Here is a 25282-nt window from a genome sequence, read left to right as displayed (position 1 = left end):
TATGGTTGAGGAAGTTAGAGTGATGAAAGGTTTAAGTGAGTGTAGTGTATTAAGGATAGTTAGAGGTTCCCATTTTTATTGTTTTGTAATGCATGTCCCTGTTTGACATAGCGCCCCTTAGAATTGTCAGTTAAAATTTTTATGCATAGTTATGGTCAGTGTAGAGGCCATGAAAGAAGTACCCCCCAGGTCAGGGAATGGAAAGCAACATAGTTATGTGATCCTTCACGCTTCGCGTTAGGATCACAAGGAGGGTATGTAGCCACCTAAATTGGCCAACTCCCGATTCAAAATGGCGAACGGCTGAGGCTGATGGGAAAGTCAGCCAACAAGACAAAAACCAGCAGCTGCAGGTTTGCTGTGTATTTTCCTCTGAAAAGGCCAGACAACATCGATACCAGCGACCATCAGCATAACAAAGTAACAGCCATCTGCATACTGCTGAGCAATCCCCGGGAACAATAAGTAACATTTTGACACACAAAGCAAAGCCAGACTCCTCGGCGCCAGCAGGAGCCAAAACAAAGGAGGTGAACGACCACCTCAAGACCGCCCATCGATCAGGGAACCGCTCCAGTATTGGAGAAAATCGAACCAAGCGATTGGGACAAAGTCCAATCACTTGGGACCAGGTACAGGGTCCGCCCCGAAAGGCAGGAAGCCCCTGGGGACTATAAGAATTGAGCCCCAAGTTCAAATCGCTCTCTTCTTCACCTCTTCGCTCTCTTCACCGCTCTCTTCTTCCTGCCCGGGTCACCCAGCAAAATGAACCAACATTGACCGTGACCGGTGCAGTGACTCCAGTGATCATCAAAATCTTAAGTCTTAATTCAACGCTCGCTACGAGATAGGCGCTCCTAGCTACCACTCCGTACCAACTTCGAATCCCGCAGACTCAGAACCCGAATGAAAGGCCATTTGTTCCCCTGACCTGGTGGGCCAGTTCAAAGTTAAGTATAGGCCTGTTAGTTGTAGAAGTAGCTTAGACGTAGAATTTGTGCATGAGTAGCGATTACTGTGTATAATAAATGTGCTTTGATTTAAATCTTACTAATCGGTGTATTGGGTTATTGATCATTACTCGGACTTGAATCTCGTGGCGGTATCATAAAGATACCTGGCGACTCGAGAGCAAAGGTAATAAAACAGAGCAATTGAACCAAGGCAAAGTTAGAAACAAGGGTAATCTGTGTCACCGTGGACTCAAGCTCCAGGGTGTCCCAAGATTCAGGTCGAGGGCTCCCGTTTGTGTCGGTGTCGTCCTTGTCGCTGGTCGATGTCTGTTTTGTGTGGAGCTGTGCTGGGGTCGGAGACATCAGAAGGGCTCAACATCATCAGCAGCTCCTTCAAGACACAAGACAAAGCGCATGATTGAGTGAGGGGTACGGGGTGTGGGTGTGTGGAGGATGAAGGAGGGGGTACATTGGGGAGAGGGCGTGTTGGGATGGTGGTGTTGAGTGTGGGATGGTGGTGGTGAGTCTGGGATGGTGGTGGTGAGTCTGGGATGGTGGTGGTGAGCGTAGGGTGGTGGTGGGTGTGGGGTGGTAGTGGTGGGTGTGGGGTGGTGGTGGTGAGTGTGGAGTTGTGGGTGAGGGGTGGTGGTGGTGGGTGTGGGGTGGTGGTGGTGGGTGTGGGGTGGTGGTGGTGGGTGTGGGGTGGTGGTGGTGGGTGTGGGATGGTGGTGGTGAATGTGGGGTGGTGGGTGTGGGGTGGTGGGTGTGGGGTGGTGGTGGGTGTGGGGTGGTGGGTGTGGGGTGGTGGGTGTGGGTGTGGGGTGGTGGTGGGTGTGGGGTGGTGGGTGTGGCGTGGTGGTGGTGGGTGTGGGGTGGTGGTGGTGGGGTGGTGGTGGGTGTGCGGGTGGTGGTGGGTGTGGGGTGGCGGTGGTGGGTGAGGGGTAGTGGTGGGTGTGCGGGTGGTGGTGGGTGGTGTGGTGGTGGTGGGTGTGGGGTGGTGGTGGGTGTGCGGGTGGTGGTGGGTGTGGGGTGGCGGTGGTGGGTGTGGGGTGGTGGTGGGTGTGCAGGTGGTTGTGGGTGTGGGGTGGTGGTGATGATTATGCGGGTGGTGGTGGTGGGTGTGGGGTGGTGGTGGTGGGTGTGGGGTGGTGGTGGTGATTATGCGGGTGGTGGTGGTGATTATACGGGTGGTGGTGGTGGGTGTGGGGTGGTGGTGGTGATTATGCGGGTGGTGGTGGTGGGTGTGGGGTGGTGGTGGTGATTATGCGGGTGGTGGTGGTGATTATACGGGTGGTGGTGGTGGGTGTGGGGTGGTGGTGGTGATTATGCGGGTGGTGGTGGTGATTATACGGGTGGTGGTGGTGGGTGTGGGGTGGTGGTGGTGATTATGTGGGTGGTGGTGGTGATTATGCGGGTGGTGGTGGTGGGTGTGGGGTGGTGGTGGTGATTATGCGGGTGGTGGTGGTGATTATGCGGGTGGTGGTGGTGGGTGTGGGGTGGTGAGTGTGGGTTGGTGGGTGTGGTGGTGGTGATTATGCGGGTGGTGGTGGTGGGTGTGGGGTGGTGGTGGTGGGTGTGGGGTGGTGGTGGTGATTATGCGGGTGGTGGTGGTGATTATACGGGTGGTGGTGGTGGGTGTGGGGTGGTGGTGGTGATTATGCGGGTGGTGGTGGTGGGTGTGGGGTGGTGGTGGTGATTATGCGGGTGGTGGTGGTGGGTGTGGGGTGGTGGTGGTGGGTGTGGGGTGGTGGTGGTGATTATGCGGGTGGTGGTGGTGATTATACGGGTGGTGGTGGTGGGTGTGGGGTGGTGGTGGTGATTATGCGGGTGGTGGTGGTGGGTGTGGGGTGGTGGTGGTGATTATGCGGGTGGTGGTGGTGATTATACGGGTGGTGGTGGTGGGTGTGGGGTGGTGGTGGTGATTATGCGGGTGGTGGTGGTGATTATACGGGTGGTGGTGGTGGGTGTGGGGTGGTGGTGGTGATTATGTGGGTGGTGGTGGTGATTATGCGGGTGGTGGTGGTGGGTGTGGGGTGGTGGTGGTGATTATGCGGGTGGTGGTGGTGATTATGCGGGTGGTGGTGGTGGGTGTGGGGTGGTGAGTGTGGGTTGGTGGGTGTGGTGGTGGTGATTATGCGGGTGGTGGTGGTGGGTGTGGGGTGGTGGTGGTGAGTGTGGGGTGGTGGGTGTGGTGGTGGTGATTATGCGGGTGGTGGTGGTGGGTGTGGGGTGGTGAGTGTGGGTTGGTGGGTGTGGTGGTGGTGATTATGCGGGTAGTGCTGGTGGTGATTATGCGGGTAGTGGTGGTGGGTGTGGTGGTGGTGATTATGCGGGTGGTTGTGGTGGGTGTGGGGTGGTGGGTGTGGTGGTGGTGATTATGCGGGTGGTGGTGGTGAGTGTGGGGTGGTGGGTGTGGTGGTGGTGATTATGCGGGTGGTGGTGGTGGGTGTGCGGGTGGTGGTGGTGAGTGTGGGCTGGTGGGTGTGGTGGTGGTGATTATGCGGGTGGTAGTGGGTGTGGTGGTGGTGATTATGCGGGTAGTGGTGGTGGGTGTGGTGGTGGTGATTCTGCGGGTAGTGGTGGTGGGTGTGGTGGTGGTGATTTTGCGGGTGGTGGTGGTGATTATACGGGTGGTGGTGGTGGGTGTGGGGTGGTGGTGGTGATTATGCGGGTGGTGGTGGTGATTATACGGGTGGTGGTGGTGGGTGTGGGGTGGTGGTGGTGATTATGCGGGTGGTGGTGGTGATTATGCGGGTGGTGGTGGTGATTATGCGGATAGTGGTGGTGGTGATTATGTGGGTAGTGGTGGTGGGTGTGAGGTGGTCAGTGTGGGGTGGTGGTGGGTGTGGGGTGGTGGTGGTGGGTGTGTGGATGGTGGTGGTGGGTGTGAGGTGGTCAGTGTGGGGTGGTGGTGGGTGTGGGGTGGGTGTGTGGGTGGTGGTGGGTGTGGGGTGGTGGTGGTGGGTGTGTGGGTGGTGGTGGGTGTGGGGTGGTGGTGGTGGGTGTGTGGGTGGTGGTGGTGATTATGCGGGTGGTGGTGGTGATTATGCGGGTGATGGTGGTGATTATGCGGGTAGTGGTGGTGGGTGTGGGGTGGTGGTGGTGAGTGTGGGGTGGTGGGTGTGGTGGTGGTGATTATGCGGGTAGTGGTGGTGGGTGTGGGGTGGTGGTGGTGAGTGTGGGGTGGCGGGTGTGGTGGTGGTGATTATGCGGGTAGTGGTGGTGGGTGTGGGGTGGTGGTGGTGAGTGTGGGGTGGTGGGTGTGGTGGTGGTGATTATGCGGGTGGTGGTGGTGGGTGTGGGGTGGTGAGTGTGGGTTGGTGGGTGTGGTGGTGGTGATTATGCGGGTGGTGGTGGTGGGTGTGGGGTGGTGGTGGTGAGTGTGGGGTGGTGGGTGTGGTGGTGGTGATTATGCGGGTGGTGGTGGTGGGTGTGGGGTGGTGAGTGTGGGTTGGTGGGTGTGGTGGTGGTGATTATGCGGGTAGTGCTGGTGGTGATTATGCGGGTAGTGGTGGTGGGTGTGGTGGTGGTGATTATGCGGGTGGTTGTGGTGGGTGTGGGGTGGTGGGTGTGGTGGTGGTGATTATGCGGGTGGTGGTGGTGGGTGTGCGGGTGGTGGTGGTGAGTGTGGGCTGGTGGGTGTGGTGGTGGTGATTATGCGGGTGGTAGTGGGTGTGGTGGTGGTGATTATGCGGGTAGTGGTGGTGGGTGTGGTGGTGGTGATTCTGCGGGTAGTGGTGGTGGGTGTGGTGGTGGTGATTATGCGGGTGGTTGTGGTGGGTGTGCGGGTGGTAGTGGTGAGTGTGGGGTGGTGGTGGGTGTGGGGTGGTGGTGCCATAGGGAACCGCAACTCAGGTGGGTCTCACTTCCTCACCCGATGCTGACCTCCACCCCGGTGACTGCCCTTTCCTTGGGCCCACGGACCGTGTCCAGTGCCCTCTGCTCTGCTGTGGTGAGGGGCTGCAGGTCGGGCAATACCCCTCCAATCTTCTCCCGCTCCAGACGGTTATGAGAAACCTTCCATGGCGGAGGCGGGGCGGGGGGAGGGCAGCAGAAAATGCACATTGTCAGACAGTCCGACACGTGCAGCTCAAGGGGTGGGTAGCTGGTGGCTTCAGTGGCCAAGGCAGAGGCCATGGCGGCCGGTATGGGTGCTGGCATGTGGTGGCAAGATGGGGGCTCGGCCGCCCTGTGGATGGTGGGGAGGGGGTGGGATACAGGTGTGTGTGATGGAGGTCGATGCCAGGCGCAGTGCTGCCTACTCACCCTGGCCGCCTTGCGCAGGTCATGCAGTTTTTATCCAGCGCTGCAGGCCAGTCCGGACGGTGTTGCTGACGGCACTGACCATCTGTGCCACCAGCGCCCAGGTCCGGTGGCAGCTGGCAGCCTCCTTCATGCCCCGGGGTACAGGGTCACCCGCCTCTCCTCCAAGGCATCCAGCAGGGTCTCCAGTTCCGCATTGGTGAATTTTGCGGCCGCCGTCTTGCGGCCATCTTGTTGGCTGGGATGGTGTGTTTGGGGGGGTGGGGGGTGGGGGGGGTGAAGTGTGTATATGTGGCTGCAGCTTGTCAGCCTCCTGAGTGTCAATCCCAAAACCAGCAAATCCGGCACCGTCTCTCATTGGAATCAATTGTGTTCCACGTGGCGCCGGTGCTAGCCCCTTAACGGTTGCTGAATTGGTCCAGGTGCGGCACAAGTTTTGCTGTCGTAGAAACCTGCAAATCCTGCCCCGGCATCAACACTTTAGTCTCAGGAAAGGAGAATCCGGCCGCTTATTTAAAATTTTTTTTTAGAATACCAAATTCTTTTTTACCAATTAAGGGGAAACTTAACATGGCCAATTGACCTAGCGTGCACATTTGTTTGGGTTGTGGGGGGGGGGGAGGCCCAGACAGTCACGGGGAGAATGTGCAAACTCCACACGGGCAGTACCCGGGGCCGGCATCGAACCTGGGACCTCGGTGCCGTGAGGCAGCAGTGCTCACCACTGCGCCACCCGCATGGCCTCCACTCAGTTCTAGATTCCCCCACAAGGGAAACAACCTCCCAGCTTCGAGCCTGTCAACCCCCTCGGAATCCTTTGGGCTGGATTCTCCGCAGCACAGCGGCAAAATTGCGTTCGGCGCGGGGGCGGAGAATACAATTTACACGCCGGACTCGGTGCTGTTCCGGCGATTCGCCGCACGGCTGGGGGCCCATTGACAGAGGCAAGCCCAGCGATCATCCGCTCCCGACCGGCCGAGTTCCCAACGGTGTGGAACTAACCTGGTATTGCCGGTTGGGATGCTGGCGTGGCGGCTGTGGATTTAGTCCACAGCCACCCCAGTGGGGGGGATTGGACACGGGGGGGGGGGGGGGCTTATAGACAGTTGGAGGTTGGATCCGTGCGGTCAGATGCTCAGGCAAGCGACCGATCTGGGGGTCTAATGTTTCTGTCTGCCTCCCCGGACCGAGTCCGCCATGGCGCTCGCCGCGGCCACCGCCATGCGCGGACTCAAAACCGGAAGTGCGGGGGCCCGTATCTGCAGCTAAAGCTGTGTGAATTACTCCGGGTCCCTGCAGGGCATTGAATTAGCTGTACGTTTTCCCAGGAATCTCTAGAGTAAAACTCCAGCGTTTTTACGCCGGCGTGGGGGCATAGTCCCACTTTGGGAGAATCCAGCCCGATGTGCTTTACTAACATCAAGCTGAATCTTCCGTGGAGTGGCAAACGCTGCTGGATTATCACCCTGCTCCTATTCGCTTACCTTAGACTGAAGTTCCACATTTCTCCCCCAGACCTTCAAATCAGGCTTACCGAGGAACAAGGAACGCAATTGCTCCTGGAATCCTTCCTTCAAAGTGTAGAAGCATCGGGAGAAGCCAAACCACACCCCACTTTCATGGCAGTGGCTGTCATATTCTGGGAAGTTTAAATGTCCCAACGTCACTTTGACAAGCACGGAGTGCAGTTTGGAGTGGGTGTAGTTATCAGTGGCCAGAAGGATAGGCAAGGGGTAATCGTAAGGTAGGTCGGGGTATTAGTCATCATTACCCAAGAGTTAGAACTGGTTGTATTCCTTCTAACTGTTCCTGGATAATTATTCTGCTTAGTAAGTCGGAACCATCCAAAGTCCCTGACATCGAATCAGAATGTTGGAGGGTTCCAGTCACAGAGTAATCGCCCAACTGAAGTTGAAAGTTCATGGAAAATGCCTGTGCCATCCTTGCGTGGAGATTTCCAAGGGGTCTCCCGCTGGGGTATGACTCTCTGGTGGACTCGAGATCTGGATCATTACTCTCATTCATCTCAACTCCAATGAGCACAGGTCCAAGCCACTCAATCTTTCCTCAAGACAAATCCTTGACCCCAGGGATCAGCCTAGTGAACATTTCTGTGAACTGCTTCCAATGTAAGCATATCGCTCCTTAAGTAAGGCACGGTGGCACAGTGGTTGGCACTGTTGCCTCACAGCGTTAGGAACCCGGGTTCGATTCTGGCCTTGGATAACTGTCTGTGTGGAGTGTGCAGGTCATCCCTGTGTCTGTGTGGGTTTCCTCCGGGTGCTCCAGTTTCCTCCTAAAGTCCAAAGATGTGTAGGTTAGGTGATGTTACGGGGATAGAGTGGGGGAAGTGGGCCTAAGTAGAGTGTGTTCTTTCGGAGGGTCAGTGCAGACCCAATGGGCTGAATGGTCTCATTCTGCACTGAAAGAATTCGATAAAAACTGTACATGGCAGTCTAGTTGCGGTCTCACCAATGTCCTGTACAGTTGTAGCAAGACTTTCCAACTATTATTCTCCATTCTCCTTGCAACAAGACCCATTTGCTGCTTTCTCCTGCACCCGTGTGCTACCTTTTTGTGATACATATCACTCCTTCCTCCTTTACCACATCCCCTTCACTAGTGAAGATAGATATAGGGCGCGATTCTCCCAAAAGGAAACAAAGTCCCATTGTGAGCGCGTTTAGCCACCTGTTTCCTGGTGCTCCCAGTGCTGAGAAACACACAGCTCTACTTATGTGTTCCTGAACTGGGAATGTGACAGAGCCCCATTGTGTAGTGGGGAGCTCCATAGGTAGCGAGAGATCGGGTCACCATTTTAAAATGACCCCGATCACAAAGACCCCTGAAGCAATCCCCGACCTCCTCCCACCCCAATGCAATATGGGAGAGCCCCCCCCAGCCTGACCGGATGCGCATGCAAAATGCCAGCTTGGCACCTGCCCCGTTCAGGCCTTGGAAGTGCCAACCTGGCAGTGCCCCTTCCAGCTGGCAATGCCACCGAGGCAGTGCCAGGTTGGCACCCAGTTGGCACTGTCAGAGTGCCCAGGTGACATCAGCAGTGTCAGGGCGCCACCCTGCCCAAAGGGCATGCAGCAGGGGACCTCTGATCCCCTGGGAGACCCCTACAAGTGCCATTTCATCTCGAAATGTGTGGGGACCAGTGCTGAATGGTGCTCGCCCGAGGTCTCTGAGCAAAGGGGATAGATTCCAAAACCTCAGGTACCTTGGGTATCTGCACATTAGAGTGAGCTTACTGCCTCGCTCTAATGTGCAGCTTTGCCAAAAAGTGATCCCGGCCACACTGGGCTGGATTCACATCGCAACGTCTTGCGCAATCGCGTTTAATCTCACGAGGCGTTGCGAGCAGGGGAGATCACGGGAGCGGGGTCTTCGGGTTTTTAATCACCCACGCTACACCATGGCGAGCTACTTTTCCGGCGCAACGTGGCCATTGGATCACGCCCATGAAATACTAATTTTGTACCTCATTGACATACAACCTGCGTGGGCATGGTAGTGACGGTAGGAGGGTGGGGTCGGAGGGAGAAGGACAGCAAGGAATGGATTTATTCACTCGGTTGTAACAAAAAAGTGTTGCACTTATATAGCACCTTTCCTGACCTCAGGATGGCCAGAGGAGCTTTGCAGCCAATACAAAATGCTCTTTGAAAGTGTAACTGTTGTAATGTAGGATGCCTGGCAACCGATCCACACAGAGCCAGGACACACAAACCGCAACAAGATAATGACCAGATATTCTATTTTAGCAATGTTGATTGGAGGATAAATATTTACTGGGGGATAATTCCCCTACACCTCTTCAAAATAGTCGTGTGGGATCTTTTGTGCACCTGAAGAGGATCTTGGTTTAAAATCTTAGTCAGCAGTGCAGCACTGCCTCATTATTGTGCTAGGAGTGCCGGCCTAGATATGGTCCTTGTGTTTATGGAGTGGGACTTTAATCCACGATCTTCCGCCTCAAGAGGCCTCCAACGACTAACGGGTGACACAATTTGACCTGGTATCAAAGGCTCGCTAAAAAATCCCAAACTGTTTGCATTTATATCCTCGATCTAAAAATACACACTTTAATATACAAGTAAAACATTAAAAGTTGGAAGTGACAAAACAAAACAAATTCATATTGAGATAGATTGCGCTACTAGAAAAAAATTACACAGGATAATAACCTTTACAAAAGACAAAATTGTTATGATGTTCAGATAAAATACATTACAACCCAAAGGCCCGTGTATATGTGTACTGATGTTTTCCTAAAATACCATCTACTAGAGGGAAGGTGCAATATTTTTCTTTTGAAACTGGAAGTTTTGGGACACTTTGTAACGTATATAGCTGAGGCAGAGTATGTCAGCGTGTCATTATATACAACCATATTGCACGAGTTTCAGCCAGAATGGAGATGATGGGGAAATATCTCTGCTGTAACTAACTGGGATTTATTTTATGTGTATAATTGGTATTATGTACCTATACCCCACTTATTGCATTTGCTGGACATATCACCCTGCTTTTAGCAGTTTGGGCCATGAGATGTTTGCTGTAGCTCTGAAACTTAAAAAAATAGACTCTGAAGACGGTTTGCTGTAGTGCGCTGCTCAAATGGACTGTTTGCAGAGTGTATACTTGGTTGTCAAATATACTGTTTTCTGTGAGTCCAGTCATGCCTCGAACCGCGTGGCTCACAGACGTGGCATAACTCAACACTAGTGCTGGAATGTTCGAAGCACCACCTGCTAAGTAAAACAGCGGGTGTTCAAATTCACATTCCCTGCTGCATTTGCTGTGTGTTCTGGGTTTTCATCCACTGCCCTTTGCCCTTCTCAGAATGAGTCAAGGCAGCAGCTTCACTGCAAACTGGAGCCCATGGAGATCCTTGCCTCTCGAGAGGCTGCCTCGATGTTAAAATGATACAAGTGATACAGGGCAGGTATTTTCTCTTTGTAAATGCTCTGGCATTCTTAGAAAAAAAATTATCTTGTATCGTGCCTATCCCCAAGGGCTTCACCACCAATTAAGCATTTTTCGAAGCAGTCACAGGTATAATACAGCAAGGTTTAACAAACAACGTGCTAAACAATCAGATTGTTTTCCCTGATGCTGGTCAAGGGGGAATTACTGATCAGGACACTGGGCAGAACTCCCGTGTTCTGCTTCGAATAATGCCACAGGATCTTTCACATCCAACTAGAGAGAGCAGATTTGATCCGATGTCCCACCCAAAAGATGGCACTGCACATGCCAGCCTGGACTGCACTGCCAGGTTTGAGGCTCCGGGCCAGGACTTGAACCCACAACCTCTGACTCAAAGTGCTTTCATTGAGCCAAGGTTGATAATGATGACAGTTGATGATGTTAATGATTTTGGATTGAGGGGGGCAAAGGTAGATCAGGGGCGGGATTCTCCGACCCCACGCCCCCACCGTGTCCCGAAGTCTCCGCCACCAGAGATTCGGCGGGGGCGGGAATCGCGCCGCGCTGGTAGGCAGGCCCAACCCCGTCGATTCTCCGGCCCGCGATGGGCCGAAGTCCCGCTGCTGGAATGCCTATCCCGCCAGCATGGATTAAACCACCTTTTGAACGACGGGACAAGGCGGCGAGGGCAGGCTACGGGGTCCTGGGGGGTGGCTTGGGGCGATCTGGCCCAGGGGGTGCCACACGGTGGCCTGGCCCGCGATCGGGGCCCACCGATCCGCGTGCGGTCCTGTACCGTGGGGGCACTCTTTTTCTTCCGCCTTTGCCATGGGCTTCACTATGGCATGCGCGGGGATGACGTCAGCAGCCGCTGATGCTCCCGCGCATGCGTCGCCCGGCAAAGACCTTTCGGCGCCGGCTGGCGTGGCGCCAAAGGCCTTTCCCGCCAGCTGGCGGAGCGCAAACCACTCCGTCGCGGGCCTAGCCCCTCAAGGTGAGGGCTTGGCCCCTAAAGGTGCGGAGACCTCCGCACCTTTGGGGCGGCCCGACGCCGGAGTGGTTCCTGCCACTCCATCACGCCGGGATCCCCCGCCCCGCCAGGTAGGGGAGAATCCCGCCCATAGAAAAGTTCTTGTGCCAATAGATTCAGGGTGTGCTGCAACGGGGGTGACCCCAGTTTGACCATAAATTGGTGATGAGGAGGTTTTGGCCACAAATTTAAGTGCAGTTGATTGCTTAATGGGCTTGCTTGGAAGGATTGAGTGGGATCCTCAAGCTTTTTAGCATTAACTGGCTGCCGCTAAGGTGCCATCTTGGATTCCAGCATCCTTGGACCAGAGAAGAAACCAGAGCCAGGCTTTCGCTGCTCTTGGTCACTATCCATAGAATGGCAATAGTGCAGAAGGAGACCATTCAGCCCATCGACCCTCCAAATGATCCCCTACCTAGGCCTACTCCCCTACCCTATCACCGTTACCCCACCTTACCTCCACATCTTTGGACACTAAAGGGCAATTTAGCATTGTCAATCCATCTAACCTGCACATCATTGGAGACTAAGGGGCAATTCCGCATGGCCAATCCACCTGGCCTGCACAGCTTTGGTCTGTGGGAGGGAACTGGAGTGCCCAGAGGAAACCCACGCAGACATGGGGAGTGTGTGCAAACTCCACACAGTCACCCAAGGCCAGAATCGAACTTGCGTGTGCCTGGCCCTGTGATGCAGCAGTGCTAACCAGTGTGCAAACTGTGCCACCGGTTACCCATGCTGCACCCACGCACAAACATATGGACAGGTTTGGGTTCAGCTACGAGGCCCCGCATAGACAAATAGCCCATGAGCAGGTGCTATGATCACTTAGATAACTGGGGGCAAGAGAAAGAGAGAGAATCGGCAAGAAACAAAAGTTTAAAAAAATATATTATGGGAATAAGAAATGAAAATGAATGAAATGAAATTAAAATCGCTTATTGTCACAAGTAGGCTTCAAATGAAGTTACTGTGAAAAGCCCCTAGTCGCCACATTCCGGCGCCTGTTCGGGGAGGCTGGTACGGGAATTGAACCGTGCTGCTGGCCTGCCTTGGTCTGCTTTAAAAGCCAGCGATTTAGCCCAGTGTGCTAAACCAGCCCGTCTGGTTGTATGGCTGTATGGTAACAAACTACATTTCACTTTAGTCTTAATTGTCATGGTAACTCCTTGTTCAGATTCTCAATGAAAAGCACAGATATTATCAGCTCTGTGGTATCTCTGAATCCAACACTAAGAATTGTGGATACTGATTTGGGTTTTATATCCCTTTCAATGGAATTGGACATTGTGGAATAGTTTGAAGCTGGTTCCATGTATAAAGAAACTATATTTAAAAAATGGCAGCCTTTTAAAAACATTGTGCCCTCAAGGTCAATTAGTGACACTGATCCTCAGCCTGAGGGATTGAATTTACCATTCGGAAAACAGTCGCTGAATGTATGAATGAAAATGTTAATGTGTTGGGCCTGTGATTCTGACTGGCACCAAGGGTGGGCACCACAATTTGGCCTTGTGCACCACCCCACAAGGTTATAGCTGCACACAGATGCCAAACATCAATCCCTGATTTAAAAACATTGGGGCTCAAAATAAAACCTCGACTACACACGGTTCAAATTTTGCACGGCAGACAACTGCTCAAGAGATCCAGCATTGCGCAGGAGTGATTGGGGGATTCCTTGGCTGTGGTCACCAATGGTGACCCACTGGAACGGGTGGATCACTGGGGGAGGAGCCACTTCCCGTTCATTTCCAGGCTAACAACAGTCTAATTGAGTTTGGGCAAAGAGAAAGGAGGTTATCACCAAATAATGGGGAGAGTGGGCAGAGAGAGGAAAGGATCCAATTAAGCTGCATTAGCAGGAGTTACCTACAGACCCCTGTACACATTTTCTGCAGAAGTTCTATACTTTCGCCATTGCCATAAAGTCTCTGGGATTAAGTAAGCAAGGCGCATCTCAATGAAGGAAGAGATGGGAAGAATGAAGAGAGGGGAAGAAGGGGGGAGAGGTGGTGGGGGGAAGGGGGGAGAAATGGCAAGGGCAGAAAGGCGGCTGGGTGGGGCAGAAGGGGCTGGGTGGGGCAGAGGGGGCTGGGTGGGGTGGGGCAGAAGGGTCTGGGGGCAGTAAAGGGGCCAGGGGGACAGGGGGCGAAGGGGATAGGGGGCGAAGGGGACAGAGAAGGAAGGAAGAGAATGGAGGGAACAACAGGTCGAATCAATGGGTGAGGGATGGAGGGGGAGGGACAATGTGGGGCAAAGAGGGAAAAAACTAAAATGATGGGAAAGCTAAAATAGAAATGAAGAAAATACAACTCCCACTTATTTTTGCTCTGGTTTGAATTCTGCCTCATTGTTCAGATGTTTACGGGCAGTAAAATAAAACTGACAAACCCATGAACAATTTAGCCGATAGTCAGCATTGTGAGCCAATGAGAAGGCTTGTTAGAAACAGTCCCTGTTCCCACGGTTACTGTGAGATCTGATATGCAGGCTCGATTCAGGGCCTGTGAACTTGGCTGAAAGGGGCTAAGATACTGCACAGATGCACAGACCAATCAGCTTTGAATCCCAATCTTAATAAATACTTTGCACCTCCCAAATCTGATTCTGAATCCACCTTCCCTAGCCCCATTAAACCAGATGAAAATAGCTGGGATCAATTGCGTGTTCACCGTTGGTCAGGATCATAGATTTTGCGGTCCAGTGAGGTATTGTTACAACGCGCGACCAGGAACTCAAACGGCAACATGAAAGAGGCCAAATCCAACGGCAACAACTGGATCAACAACCTGAACAAAATGTCCGCCAACACACCATTGAAACCTCACCTGCACGAAATCCAGGCACTCAAAAAAAAAAAATTATAATCTATAAACAGGAACCCATCAGCTTCCATCGAGGCTTTCCCAATCCCTCCCCTCCCCCACCCACAGTCTTAATTGGAGATGATTGGATCTGCCCGCCTCAGACGGGTTTCGACTGCAAGGCCACCAGTTTCTTCATTTCCTCTGCGGAGTCGGTGGAACTGGGCGCACTTGCTTGTTGGTTCTCCTTCTTCATCTTCAGTAGGAAGTAGATCAGGACGGCAACCACCGCGGCGATACAGATGGCTAGGACCACCGCTATGGCAACATTTGCTAGAGAGAGAGAGAGAGGGAGAGAGTCAGGTGAGGGGGAGAGAGAGAGAGAGAGATCCTTCACTCCACACCCTTCCAATGTCACTCCCTCTCTAATCTCGCCCCACTATTCTCACCCTTAATCCTTCCTTTAATCCTTCCGCATCCTCTTCGTTAATCTCGCTCTTAATGCCTCCTTTCTGTCCCCTCCCAGTCGTGGAATATGTTTGTCACACAAATTTAGAGGACCCAATTCTTTTCTTTTCCAATTGAGGGGCAGTTTAGCGTGGCCATTCCACCGACCCTGCACATCTTTGGGTTGTGGGGGTGAGACCCCCGCAGACACGGGGAGAATGTGCAAACTCCACACCGACAGTGACCCGGGGCTGAGATCGAACCCAGACAGCAGTGCTAACCACTGTGCCACCTACCGCCCACTAAGTCGCGGAATACTGACCGTTTGAAGAATTTCCTTGCTTTTGCCTTTCAAACAAACTTCGGGAAAAAACATCCTTTTCTAAAAAAAGAGAAAAACAGAAATGAAATGAGGATAAGGTTGTTAACTGTGATTCAGTGTATTCCTGGAGGTTTCATCACATGACTTGCCCCCCCACCCTCCAGCCATTAGTGCCCCCCTCCCCCTATACATAAATAATATATTAACACCTGCCAAAAGACACAGCAAACATAGCAACTATATACACCCCCTCAGATCCCCCAGTATAGACAAACAAAAATAAAATAGAACCCCCCCCCCCCGGGTTGCTGCTGCTGCTGACCATTGTCTATCGTTCTGCCAGGAAGTCCAAGAACAGTTGCCACCGCCTGAAGAACCCTTGCACCGATCCCCTTAAAGCAAATTTCACCCTCTCCAATTTAATAAACTCCGACATATGTTGATCCAGGATTCCACGCTTGGGGGCCTCGCATCCTTCCACTGAAGAAGAATCCTTCGCCGGGCTACCAGGGACGCGAAGGCCAGAGTTCCGGCCTCTTTCGCCTCCTGCACTCCCGGCTCCTCTGCCACCCCAAATATTGCGAGCCCCCAGCCTGGTTTGACCCTGGATCCTACCACCCTCGACACCGTCCTCGCTACGCCCTTCCAAAATTCCTCCAGCGCTGGGCATGCCCAGAACATATGGGTGTCGTTTGCTGGGCTCCCTGAGCACCTAACACACCTGTCCTCACCCCCAAAAAACTGGCTCATCCTTGTCACGGTCATGTGTGCCCTGTGCAGCACCTTAAACTGTATGAGGCTGAGCCTCGCGCACGAAGAGGAAGAGTTCACCCTCCCTAGGGCACCTGCCCACGTCCCCTCCTCCCCCAACTCCTCCTCCCACTTACCTTTCAGCACCTCCACCGAGGCCTCCTCCTCCTCCTGCATCACCTGGTATGTTGCCGAGATCTTCCCCTCTCCAACCCACGCCCCCGAGAGCACCCTGTTCTGTACCGTGCGTGGCGGCAGCAGCGGGAATTCCACCACTTGCCGCCTGGCAAACGCCTTTACCTGTAGATAGCTAAAGGCGTTTCCCGGGGGGAACCCGCACTTCTCCTCTAGCTCACCCAGACTCGCAAACTTCCCATCCACAAACAGGTCCCCCAACCTTCTTATCGTTGCCCCGTGCCACCCCGAAAACCCTCCATCTATTCTCCCTGGGACAAACCGGTGGTTCCCCCGTATCGGGGTCCACACCGAGGCCCCCACTTCCCCCCTGTGCCGCCTCCATTGCCCCCAAATTTTGAGGGCAGCTGCCACCACCGGGCTCGTGGTATACCTCCTTGGAGGGAGCGGCAGCGGCGCCGTTGCCACCCGCCTCCAGATTCATACCCTCACAAGACGCCGTATCCAGCCTCTTCCATGCCGCCCCCTCCATCATCCACTTGCGCACCATCGCTGCATTGGCGGCCCAGTAATACCCACAGAGGTTGGGCTGCGCCAGCATCCCCCCCATCCCTACTCCGCTCCAGGAACACCCTTCTCACCCTCGGAGTCCCTCGCACCCACACAAACCCCGTTATGCTCCTGTTGACCCACTTAAAGAAGGCCTTCGGGAGAAGAGTGGGGAGGCACTGGAACAGGAACAAAAACCTTGGGAGCACCGTCATCTTGACTGACTGCACCCTACCCGCCAGGGACAACGGCAACGCGTCCCACCTCTTAAACTCCTCCTCCATTTGCTCCACCAGCCTCGTGAAATTAAGTCTATGCAGGGCCCCCCAGCTCCTGGCCACCTGGGCCCCAAATACCTGAAGCTCCTCGCCACCCTTTTTAGTGGGAGATCACCAATCCCCCTCTCCTGGTCCCCTGGGTGAACCACAAACAACTCGCTCTTCCCCATGTTGAGCTTGTACCCTGAGAAATCCCCGAACTCCCTGAGGATCCTCATTATCTCCGGCATTCCCCCCACCGGGTCCGCCACATATAGCAGCAAGCCGTCCGCATAGAACAATACCCTATGCTCCTCCCCACCCCTGCACCAGCCCCCTCCAGTTCCTCGACTCCCTCAGTGCCATAGCCAGGGGTTCAATCGCCAGCGCGAAGAGCAGTGGGGACAAGGGACACCCCTGCCTCGTCCCTCGATGCAACCGAAAGTACTCAGACCTCCTCTTGTTCGTGGCCACACTCGCCATCGGGACCTCGTACAACAGCCTAACCCACCTGACGAACCCCTCCCCAAACCCGAACCTCTTCAGCACCTCCCACAAGTACCACCACTCTACCCTATCAAAGGCCTTCTCTGCCTCCCCCTCCCTCACCAGAATCATAATAACTTTCAGGAGCCTGCGCACATTCGCGTTCAACTGCCTCCCCTTCACGAATTCAGTCTAGTCTTCGTGGATGACCTGCGGCTCACAATCCTCAATTCTCGTGGCTAAGACCTTCGCCAGCACCTTGGCATCTACATTTAACAATGAAATCGGCCTGTAAGACCCACACTGCAGGGGATCCTTGTCCCGCTTCAGGATCAAGGAGATCAGTGCCCGGGACATCGTCGGGGGAAAAGGCCCCCCCCCCTCCCTTGCCTCATTGAAGGTCCTGACTAGTAACGGGCCCAACAGGTCCATATATTTTTGATAGAATTCGACCGGGAAACCGTCCGGCCCCGGTGCCTTCCCCGCCTGCATGCTTCCTATCCCTTTGGCCAGCTCCTCCAGCCCAATCGGGGCCCCTAATCCCGCCACCAGTCCCCTCCTCCACCTTCGGGAACTTCAGTTGGTCCAGAAAGCGGCCCATCCCTCCCTCCTCCAGTGGGGGCTCGGACCGATACAGTTCCTCATAAAAGTACCTGAAGACCCCATTGATGCCAACCCCACTCCGCACCACACTACCCCCCCCCCCCCCCCCCCCCCCCCCATCCTTAACTCCCCCAATTTCCCTAGCTGCGTCCTGCTTCCGAAGCTAATGCGCCAGCATCCAACTTGCCTTTTCCCCATACTCGTAAATCGCCCCCTGGGCCTTCCTCCACTGCACCTCCGCCTTCCTGGTGGTCAACAGGTCGAATTCGGCCTGGAGGCTATGTCTCTCCCTCAACAGTCCTTCCTCTGGCATCTCCGCATACCTCCTGTCTACCCTCACCATCTCCCCCACCAGCCTCTCCCTCTTCCTCTGCTCTCTCCTCTCGTGGGCCCTAATGGAGATCAGCTCTCCCCTAACCACCGCCTTCAGCGCCTCCCAGACCATCCCCACTTGGACCTCCCCGTTATCGTTGGCCTCCAGGTATCTCTCTATGCTTCTTCGGACCTGCTCACTTACCTACTCGACCGCCAACAGCCCCACCTCCAAGCGCCACAACGGGCGCTGGTCCCTCTCCTCCCCCAGCTCTAGGTCTACCCAATGCGGGGCGTGATCTGAAATGGCTATTGCCGAGTACTCGGTATCCTCTACTCTCGCTATCAGCGCCCTGCTCATAACAAAAAAGTCGATCCGGGAATAGGCCTTGTGGACATGGGAGAAGAATGAGAATTCCCTGGCCCCCGGCCTTGCAAATCTCCAAGGGTCCACCCCTCCCGTCTGGTCCATAAACCCCCTCAGCACTTTAGCCACCGCCGGCCTCCTACCCGTCCTAGACCTGGAGCGATCCAGTGCCGGGTCCAACACCATGTTAAAGTCCCCCCCTATTATCAGGCCCCCACTTCCAAGTCCGGGATCTGACTCAACATGCGCCTCATAAAACCCGCATCGTCCCAGTTCGGGGCGTACACATTGACCAGCACCACCCTCTCCCCTTGCAGCTTACCACTTACCATTACGTACCTGCCACCATTGTCTGTCACAATGCTCGACGCCTCGAACGACACCCTCTTTCCCACCAAGATCGCCACCCCCCGATTTTTGGCATCCAACCCTGAGTGAAACACCAGACCTACCCACCCCTTCCTCAGTCTTACCTGGTCTGCCACCTTCAGGTGTGTCTCCTGGAGCATGACCACATCCGCCTTCAGCCCCTTCAGGTGCGCGAACACATGGGCCCGCTTAACCGGCCCATTCAGTCCCCTTACATTCCAGGTTATCAGCCAGATCAGGGGGCTACCCGCCTCCCTCCCCCGCCGACTAGCCATAACCCCTTCTCGGCCAGCCACGCGCCCGCGCCCCCATCCGGCCCGTTCCCCACGGCGGCAGACCCCTGTCCCAACCCCCTCTACTCGCTCCAGCTCCCCCTTGACCATACCAGTAGCAACCCGGCCCCGCCCCCCCACACACACACCCAGGACCCCTCCTAGCTGCATTGCTCCCCCCATTGCACTCCCGCAAGTCAGCTGACTCCTGCTGACCCCAGCCGCTCCCACCTCTCCTTCGACTCCTCCCATTGTGGGACTTCCCCTCACCCTCCATTACCCACCAGCAGGCTCTCCGCCTCCCCCTTCCATCCCAAGCGCGAGAAAAAACCCCGCGCTGCCCTGCCCTGGCCCCGCCCCCTCCAGCGCGGGAAAAAGCCCGCGCTTTCCACCTGCCCGGCCCCGCCTCCTCTGTCGCCGCTCCTTTTACAGGCCCAGTCCCCTCACCCCGGACTCGGGCCTCCCCCTCCCCCGCGGGGCCCATCCCCCCTACCGGCCATCCACCCCTACTTCATTTACCTACCCCCCTCCAAGAGCCCACCCGACAGACCCAACCAAAACAGTGTCCAACCCACCCTAACCACCCTCACCGAACCAAAAAGAAACAAGAGCAAAGAACCCCCTCTCAAAATGTAACACACCAACAGCAATCCCCGACCACCCATCCCGACCCTCAGTTTGTGTCCAGCTTCTCGACCTGAACAGGGGGGCTCAAAATAATGGTGCCGGTCCTTGCAGGTGACCCACAGACGCGCCGGCAGCATACCAAACTTTACTCCCTTCCTGTGCAGCACCACCTTCGCCCGGTTGTACCCGGCCCTCTTCTTCACCACCTCCGCGCTCCAGTCCTGATATACTCGAACCTCCGCATTCTCCCACCTGCTGCTCCTCTCTTTCTTGGTCCACCTGAGCACACACTCCCGATCAGCGAACCGATGAAACTGCACCAACACCGCCCGCGGCGACCCGTTAGCCTTGGGCCTCCTCGCCAGCACTCTATGGGCCCCTTCCAGCTCCAGTGGCCCCTGGAAGGACCCCGCTCCAATCAGCGAGTTTAACATGGTGACCACATAGGCCCCCACATCCGGCCCCTCCTGCCCCTCCGGGAGGCCCAGGATCTGCAGATTTTTCCGCCTCGACCGATTCTCCATCTCCTCGCACCTCCACCTTTACCGTTAGGCCCAAGATCTCGTCCTCATTGTCAGAAATCTTTTGTCGGACCTCGCGGATCGCCACCCCCTGGACCATCTGGGTCTCCAGCAGCTTATCAATAGAAGCCTTCATCGGCTCAAGCAGGTCCGCTTTGAGCTCCCTGAAGCAGCGCTGGATAACCTCCTGCTGCTCCTGCGCCCACTGCATCCACGCTGCCTGGTCCCCGCCCGCCGCCATCTTGCTCTTCTTCCTTCGCACTTTCTTTGGCTTCACCACCACTTTTTTAGTCGCCCCGCTCCTGGTCCAAATGATACACTGTCGGGGGAATGTTGCAGTCTTCTTCCCACACCGGGAAATGTCGAAAAAAACGCCGTTGGGGGCCCTGAAAAGAGCCCAAAAGTCCGTTCCAAGCGGGAGCTGCCGAACGTGCGACTTAGCTCTGCATAGCCGCAACCGGAAGTCCGCAACGGAGCATCTTGCTCGACATTTCAGAAGGCAGTCAACTATTGATGGTGTGGGTCTGGAGTCACCTATAAGTCAGGACAGGCAACCACAGCAGCTTTTCTGGTCCCAAAGGCAACGGTGTGGAGGTGAACACCGCTGACTGTCGAGGTATTGCAATCTACAAAAGGTCAGCAGAGAACGTGGCCCTACCTGTCACACCTTTGCAGGCTTGTATACATACATCCTTCTTTTCAAACCGGTTGCCATCACAACCGCCATATGTGAAACGCTCACAAGTTCTTGAATAGGGATTGTAGTAAAAACGACTGAAGTCGGCTCGGCAGCGACCAGTAACGGGCGGGTATGTACAGCGAGCTGGGAATGGGAGACAGCGACAACATGGGTTAACTCTCTGAAAACTCTGGTCACAGTCGCCATGACCCACTGTTTGTTCAGAAAAACTGTACACTCAGAATACAATTCCGTCAGAGAAAGGGGAGAGCATCTCATTCATAGACAGAGAGATAGAGGGGGCTGTGCACAAAGAGTGTGCACAGACGGATCTCTCTCTCTCTCCTCTGGCCAACATAACACTTCAGTGAAATCATAGCCCTATCATTGGATGGTAGAATGGACTCAGGGGACCCTCATATGCTTTTAGTAGACTTGGCCACCCAACCAGGCTGAACTTTTGGGGTGAGGCTAGTTACCGGTAGGGGTGCAGGGAAGAAGTGCCACAGAATGGTGCAGGAACAGGGTGGAGTTTTGAAGTACCGGTCATCTTCCTGTTTGGGGGAGCTGATGGATGGTCCTCCACCCAGAGGCCAATTGAGTCACGTAAGTGATCAATTAAGGCCTTCTTCCTATTGCCACTGGCACTTTACCAGAGACAGGTGTCACATGGGGAGATTGCCAGTTAAACCCTGGTGGCTCCTCAGTGGGTTAAAGGTGGATATGGGAGGGGCACACATTGGCCAGGTGTCAATTGCCTGCCCTCACCAAGACCATGCACTCACCTGCTCCACCCCACCCCACCCACCACCCTGGCTGGGTCGCAACAACGCCACACTGTTCACCTGGCTGGGCAGCCTGGCATCCTCATCAGCTAGGCGCAGCCCTCGCAGTGGCCACTGCTCTCGGTGGCACTGCTGAGATGCTGGGCCTCTGATTGGCTGGAAGCTCTTGGGTGTGTGTGTGTGGTGGGGGGGGGGGGGGGGGGGGGGGGCGTCAACTAGCATGCGATTGTAACCAGGGCTCCTGCAAAACGACCAAGGTGGGCTTGCCGCCTGGATTTCCGGAAGGCCGTTGGGGAAACCACCATCACGGTAAAATTCAGCCACAGAACCTCGAATGAATCCTCCATTGAAAAGTTTACCTTTCTCCTTGGGAATGTCTATTTCCAGCAGCTGGTCGAATTGTTTACTCACTGAAAAACACAAGTCAAAGGAGAGTTGAGTTACAATCATCCCCTTTCATCCCTGCCCACAGCAGTGAACATGAAAGAAACAGCAAGGAGACTCAGGCCCTAAGGATAACCCAAAGCTGATCCCAGGCCCAGCAGATTAGCAGAGGTAGAATGTGGAGGAATATGCACATTGCATCGTCATTTTCTGGGCTGGATACACATCACACCCAGATTGATGGACAAACGCCGTCACTCTCCAGGGTACATGTTTCAGATTTGGTGCACAGGTCGTCAGGTCCTTGTGCAGCCTGCTGCCATATTTTCAGCACCCATTGCATGCCGCCCATCACGTTAGACAGGATTGTCAGCGTCACCAGGGGTATATTAGTAGATAATGGAGTCAGCACCACCGCCTTCCCTCCAGGTCCCCCATCCCACCTCACCAACTGACACCCGCCTCCAGTCACCCTCCTCCTCCCCAGTTTTCAGAGGGTGGATGGGAGGGGGTTCTCACAAGACAAGAATTGTCACCTGAAGTCAGGGTTCAAATGGCTGAAGCAGCGCGAGGGGAGGTGTGAGCCAGGGGTGAGGGACCAGGACCTGGAGGCATTGCTTACTGGGGGCAGGGCGGGATGGGGTGGGTAGAAATCAAGGAGACAGCTCCCCATCCAAACAGCGCCATGGAAGTACTGCCGGCATGTGGGCTGCAGAGCCCGAGGCGGCAGCCCAGCACCACCCAGTCAGGGCCCGTAGAGGTGGGCAATAGATGCTGGCCTTGCCGGCCCTCAGCTCCGAGAACAAACTAAATCAAAAAAGCAGGACTGGTGGAAAGTGAGAACGTGCACAGGCAGAGGGTGGCGGGAGTCGGGAAGGAGGATGTGAGCATGAAATGGGAATTTGGTGGTGGGGGAGTTGGTGAGGGGGGAAGGGGAGGAGGCTAAAGTGGCAAAGTGGAAGGGAGGGCAGCAGTGAGAACTGGGGAAGAGAAGAACGAGGGAAGCTGAGAGAGGTAATGATGAGTGTGTAAAACAGAATAAACATAGGACACGGGAGTCTCCGTTTGCTGCATCAGTGAGATTAGGCAAGGCCAAAGGAGTGAAATAAGCAGTGGCTTTGACAAATTGGGCTGAATGGACCTATTTCTGGGCTGTGAATTTTATGTAATCTAATTGCTTAATCAATTCTTTTTAATTTTTTCCAATTAAGGGTCAGTCTACCTACCTTGCACATCTTTGGGTTGTGGGGGCGAAACCCACGCAAACACGGGGAGAATGTGCAAACTCCACACGGACAGTGACCCAGAGCCGGGATCGAAACTGGGACCTCGGCGCCGTGAGGCAGCAATGCTAACCACTGTGCCGCCCCTACCTTGATGCTAGTAACTGGACTCCAGTCTGAACATTTCCCATCAACCACCACCCTGTGTCTTCTTCCAGCTAGCCAATTTCTGATCCAAACTGCTAAATCACCCTGAATCCCATGCCTCCGTATTTTCTGCAGTAGCCTACCGCGCGGAACTTTATCAAAAGCTTTATTGAAATCCATATACACCACATCAACTGCTTTACCCTCATCCACCTGTTTGGTCACCTTCTCAAAGAACTCAACAAGGTTTGTGAGGCACGACCTACCCTTCACAAAACCGTGTTGACTATCTCTAATCAAATTATTCCTTTCCAGATGATTATACATCCTATCTCTTATAAACCTTTCCAAGATTTTGCCCACAACAGAAGTAGGCTCACTGGTATATGGTTACCGGGGTTGTCTCTACTCCCCTTCTTGAACAAGGGGACAACATTTGCTCTCCTCCAGTCTTCTGGCATTATTCCTGTTGACAAAGATGACTTAAAGATCAAAGCCAAAGTCTCAGCAATCTCCTCCCTAGCTTTCCAGAGAATCCTAGGATAAATCCCATCCGGCCCTTATCTATTTTCACACTTTCCAGAATTGCTAACACCTCCTCCTTATGAACCTCAAGCTCTTCTAGTCTAGTAGCCTGAATCTCAGTATTCTCCTCGACAACATTGTCTTTTTCCTGTGTGAATACTGACGAAAAATATTCATTCTCCTATCTCCTCGGACTCCAAGCACAACTTCCCACTACTGTCCTTGCCTGGCCCTATTCTTACCCTAGTCATTCTTTTATTCCTGACATATCTATAGAAAGCTTTAGGGTTATCCTTGATCCTACCTGCCAAAGACTTCTCATGTCCCCTCCTGGCTTTTCTTAGCTCTCTCTTTCGGTCCTTCCTAGCTAACTTGTAACTCTCAAGCACCCTAACTGAACTTTCATGTCTCATCTTTACATAAGCCTCCTTCTTCCTCTTGACAAGTGCTTTGACTGCTTTAGTAAACCACGGTTCCCTTGCTCGACCACTTCCTCCCTGCCTGACTGGTACATACTTATCAAGGACACGCAGTAGCTGTTCCTTGAACAAGCTCCACGTTTCCATTGTGCCCATCCCCTAGTTTTCCTCTCCACCCGATGCAGCCTAAGTCTTGCCTCATCGCATCATAATTGCCTTTCCCCCAGATATAACTCTTGCCCTGCGGTATATACCTATCCCTTTCCATCACTAAAGTAAACGTAATCGAATTGTGGTCACTATCACCAAAGTGCTCACCTACCTCCAAATATAACACCTGTCCTGGTTCATTACCCAGTACCAAATCCAATATGGCCTCGCCTCTCGTTGGCCTATCTACATACTGTGTCAGGAAACCCTCCTGCACACATTGGACAAAAACGGACCCATCTAAAGTACTCGAACTATAGTGTTTCCAGTATTCAACAGTTCAACATCCGACTAGCTTTATTCATTGCTGCCTTGCATTCATTGCTTGAATATCAAATCGATCGCGTATCCAACCTGTTTCAGATTGTCCTGAATTATTTAATTCCCGGAGTACTGCGTCCATTATTGTTTCTTCTTCCGTGGTTCACTTTCCATCCACATAGTTAGTCGTGGCCCTCTGGGAGCAGTGCGTCAGGTCATGGCTCCAAGTTCCACCCACAGAGACACATCATCTAGGCTGACACTTCCAGTGCAGCATGAAGAACTTTACCAAGATGAGGTCTTTTGGTTGAGCTACTAAACTGTCTGCCCACTCAGGTGGATGACATTATTTCGAAGGGCAGCTGGGGAGTTATCCCTGGTTGTCTACTGGTCAATATTTATCCCTCAACCAATATCGTGAAGAGAGTCTATCTGGTCATTATCACGTCACTGCTTGTGGGAACGTGTGATGCACACATTGGCTGCTGAGTTTCCAACATTACATCTGCTCCACCTGTCCCTCCAACCATTTTCGATAACATAAAACCATCACATTCCCCAACTCCCTCAAGTTCTGAAAAGAGTAATTTTGGACTTGAAAAGTTAATCTGGTTTATCTCAAACTTGGAGGTTTTCCAGCA

At 54.0% G+C, this 25282-nt stretch overlaps 1 protein-coding gene across 2 annotated transcripts in view; it reads right to left on the bottom strand.

The window, feature by feature from the left end:
- Nucleotides 1-9278: 9278 nt before the first annotated feature.
- Nucleotides 9279-25282, bottom strand: part of LOC140397211 (kunitz-type protease inhibitor 1-like) — a 98285-nt gene continuing 82281 nt past the window's right edge. For both annotated transcript variants that reach the window (XM_072486138.1, XM_072486139.1), the window contains 4 exons: nucleotides 21832-21882; nucleotides 20667-20831; nucleotides 14761-14820; nucleotides 9279-14324 (listed from right to left, as the gene is read on the bottom strand). In XM_072486138.1, the coding sequence (XP_072342239.1) occupies nucleotides 14152-14324; nucleotides 14761-14820; nucleotides 20667-20831; nucleotides 21832-21882 (449 nt within the window). In that variant the 3' untranslated portion in view covers nucleotides 9279-14151. The remainder of the gene's footprint in view (nucleotides 14325-14760; nucleotides 14821-20666; nucleotides 20832-21831; nucleotides 21883-25282) is intronic.

This window comes from Scyliorhinus torazame, chromosome 2 (genome assembly GCF_047496885.1).
Source record: "Scyliorhinus torazame isolate Kashiwa2021f chromosome 2, sScyTor2.1, whole genome shotgun sequence".
Classification (NCBI taxonomy): domain Eukaryota; kingdom Metazoa; phylum Chordata; class Chondrichthyes; order Carcharhiniformes; family Scyliorhinidae; genus Scyliorhinus; species Scyliorhinus torazame.
Note: the sequence above shows the minus strand (reverse complement) of the source record. Positions and strands in the feature narration are given on the sequence as shown.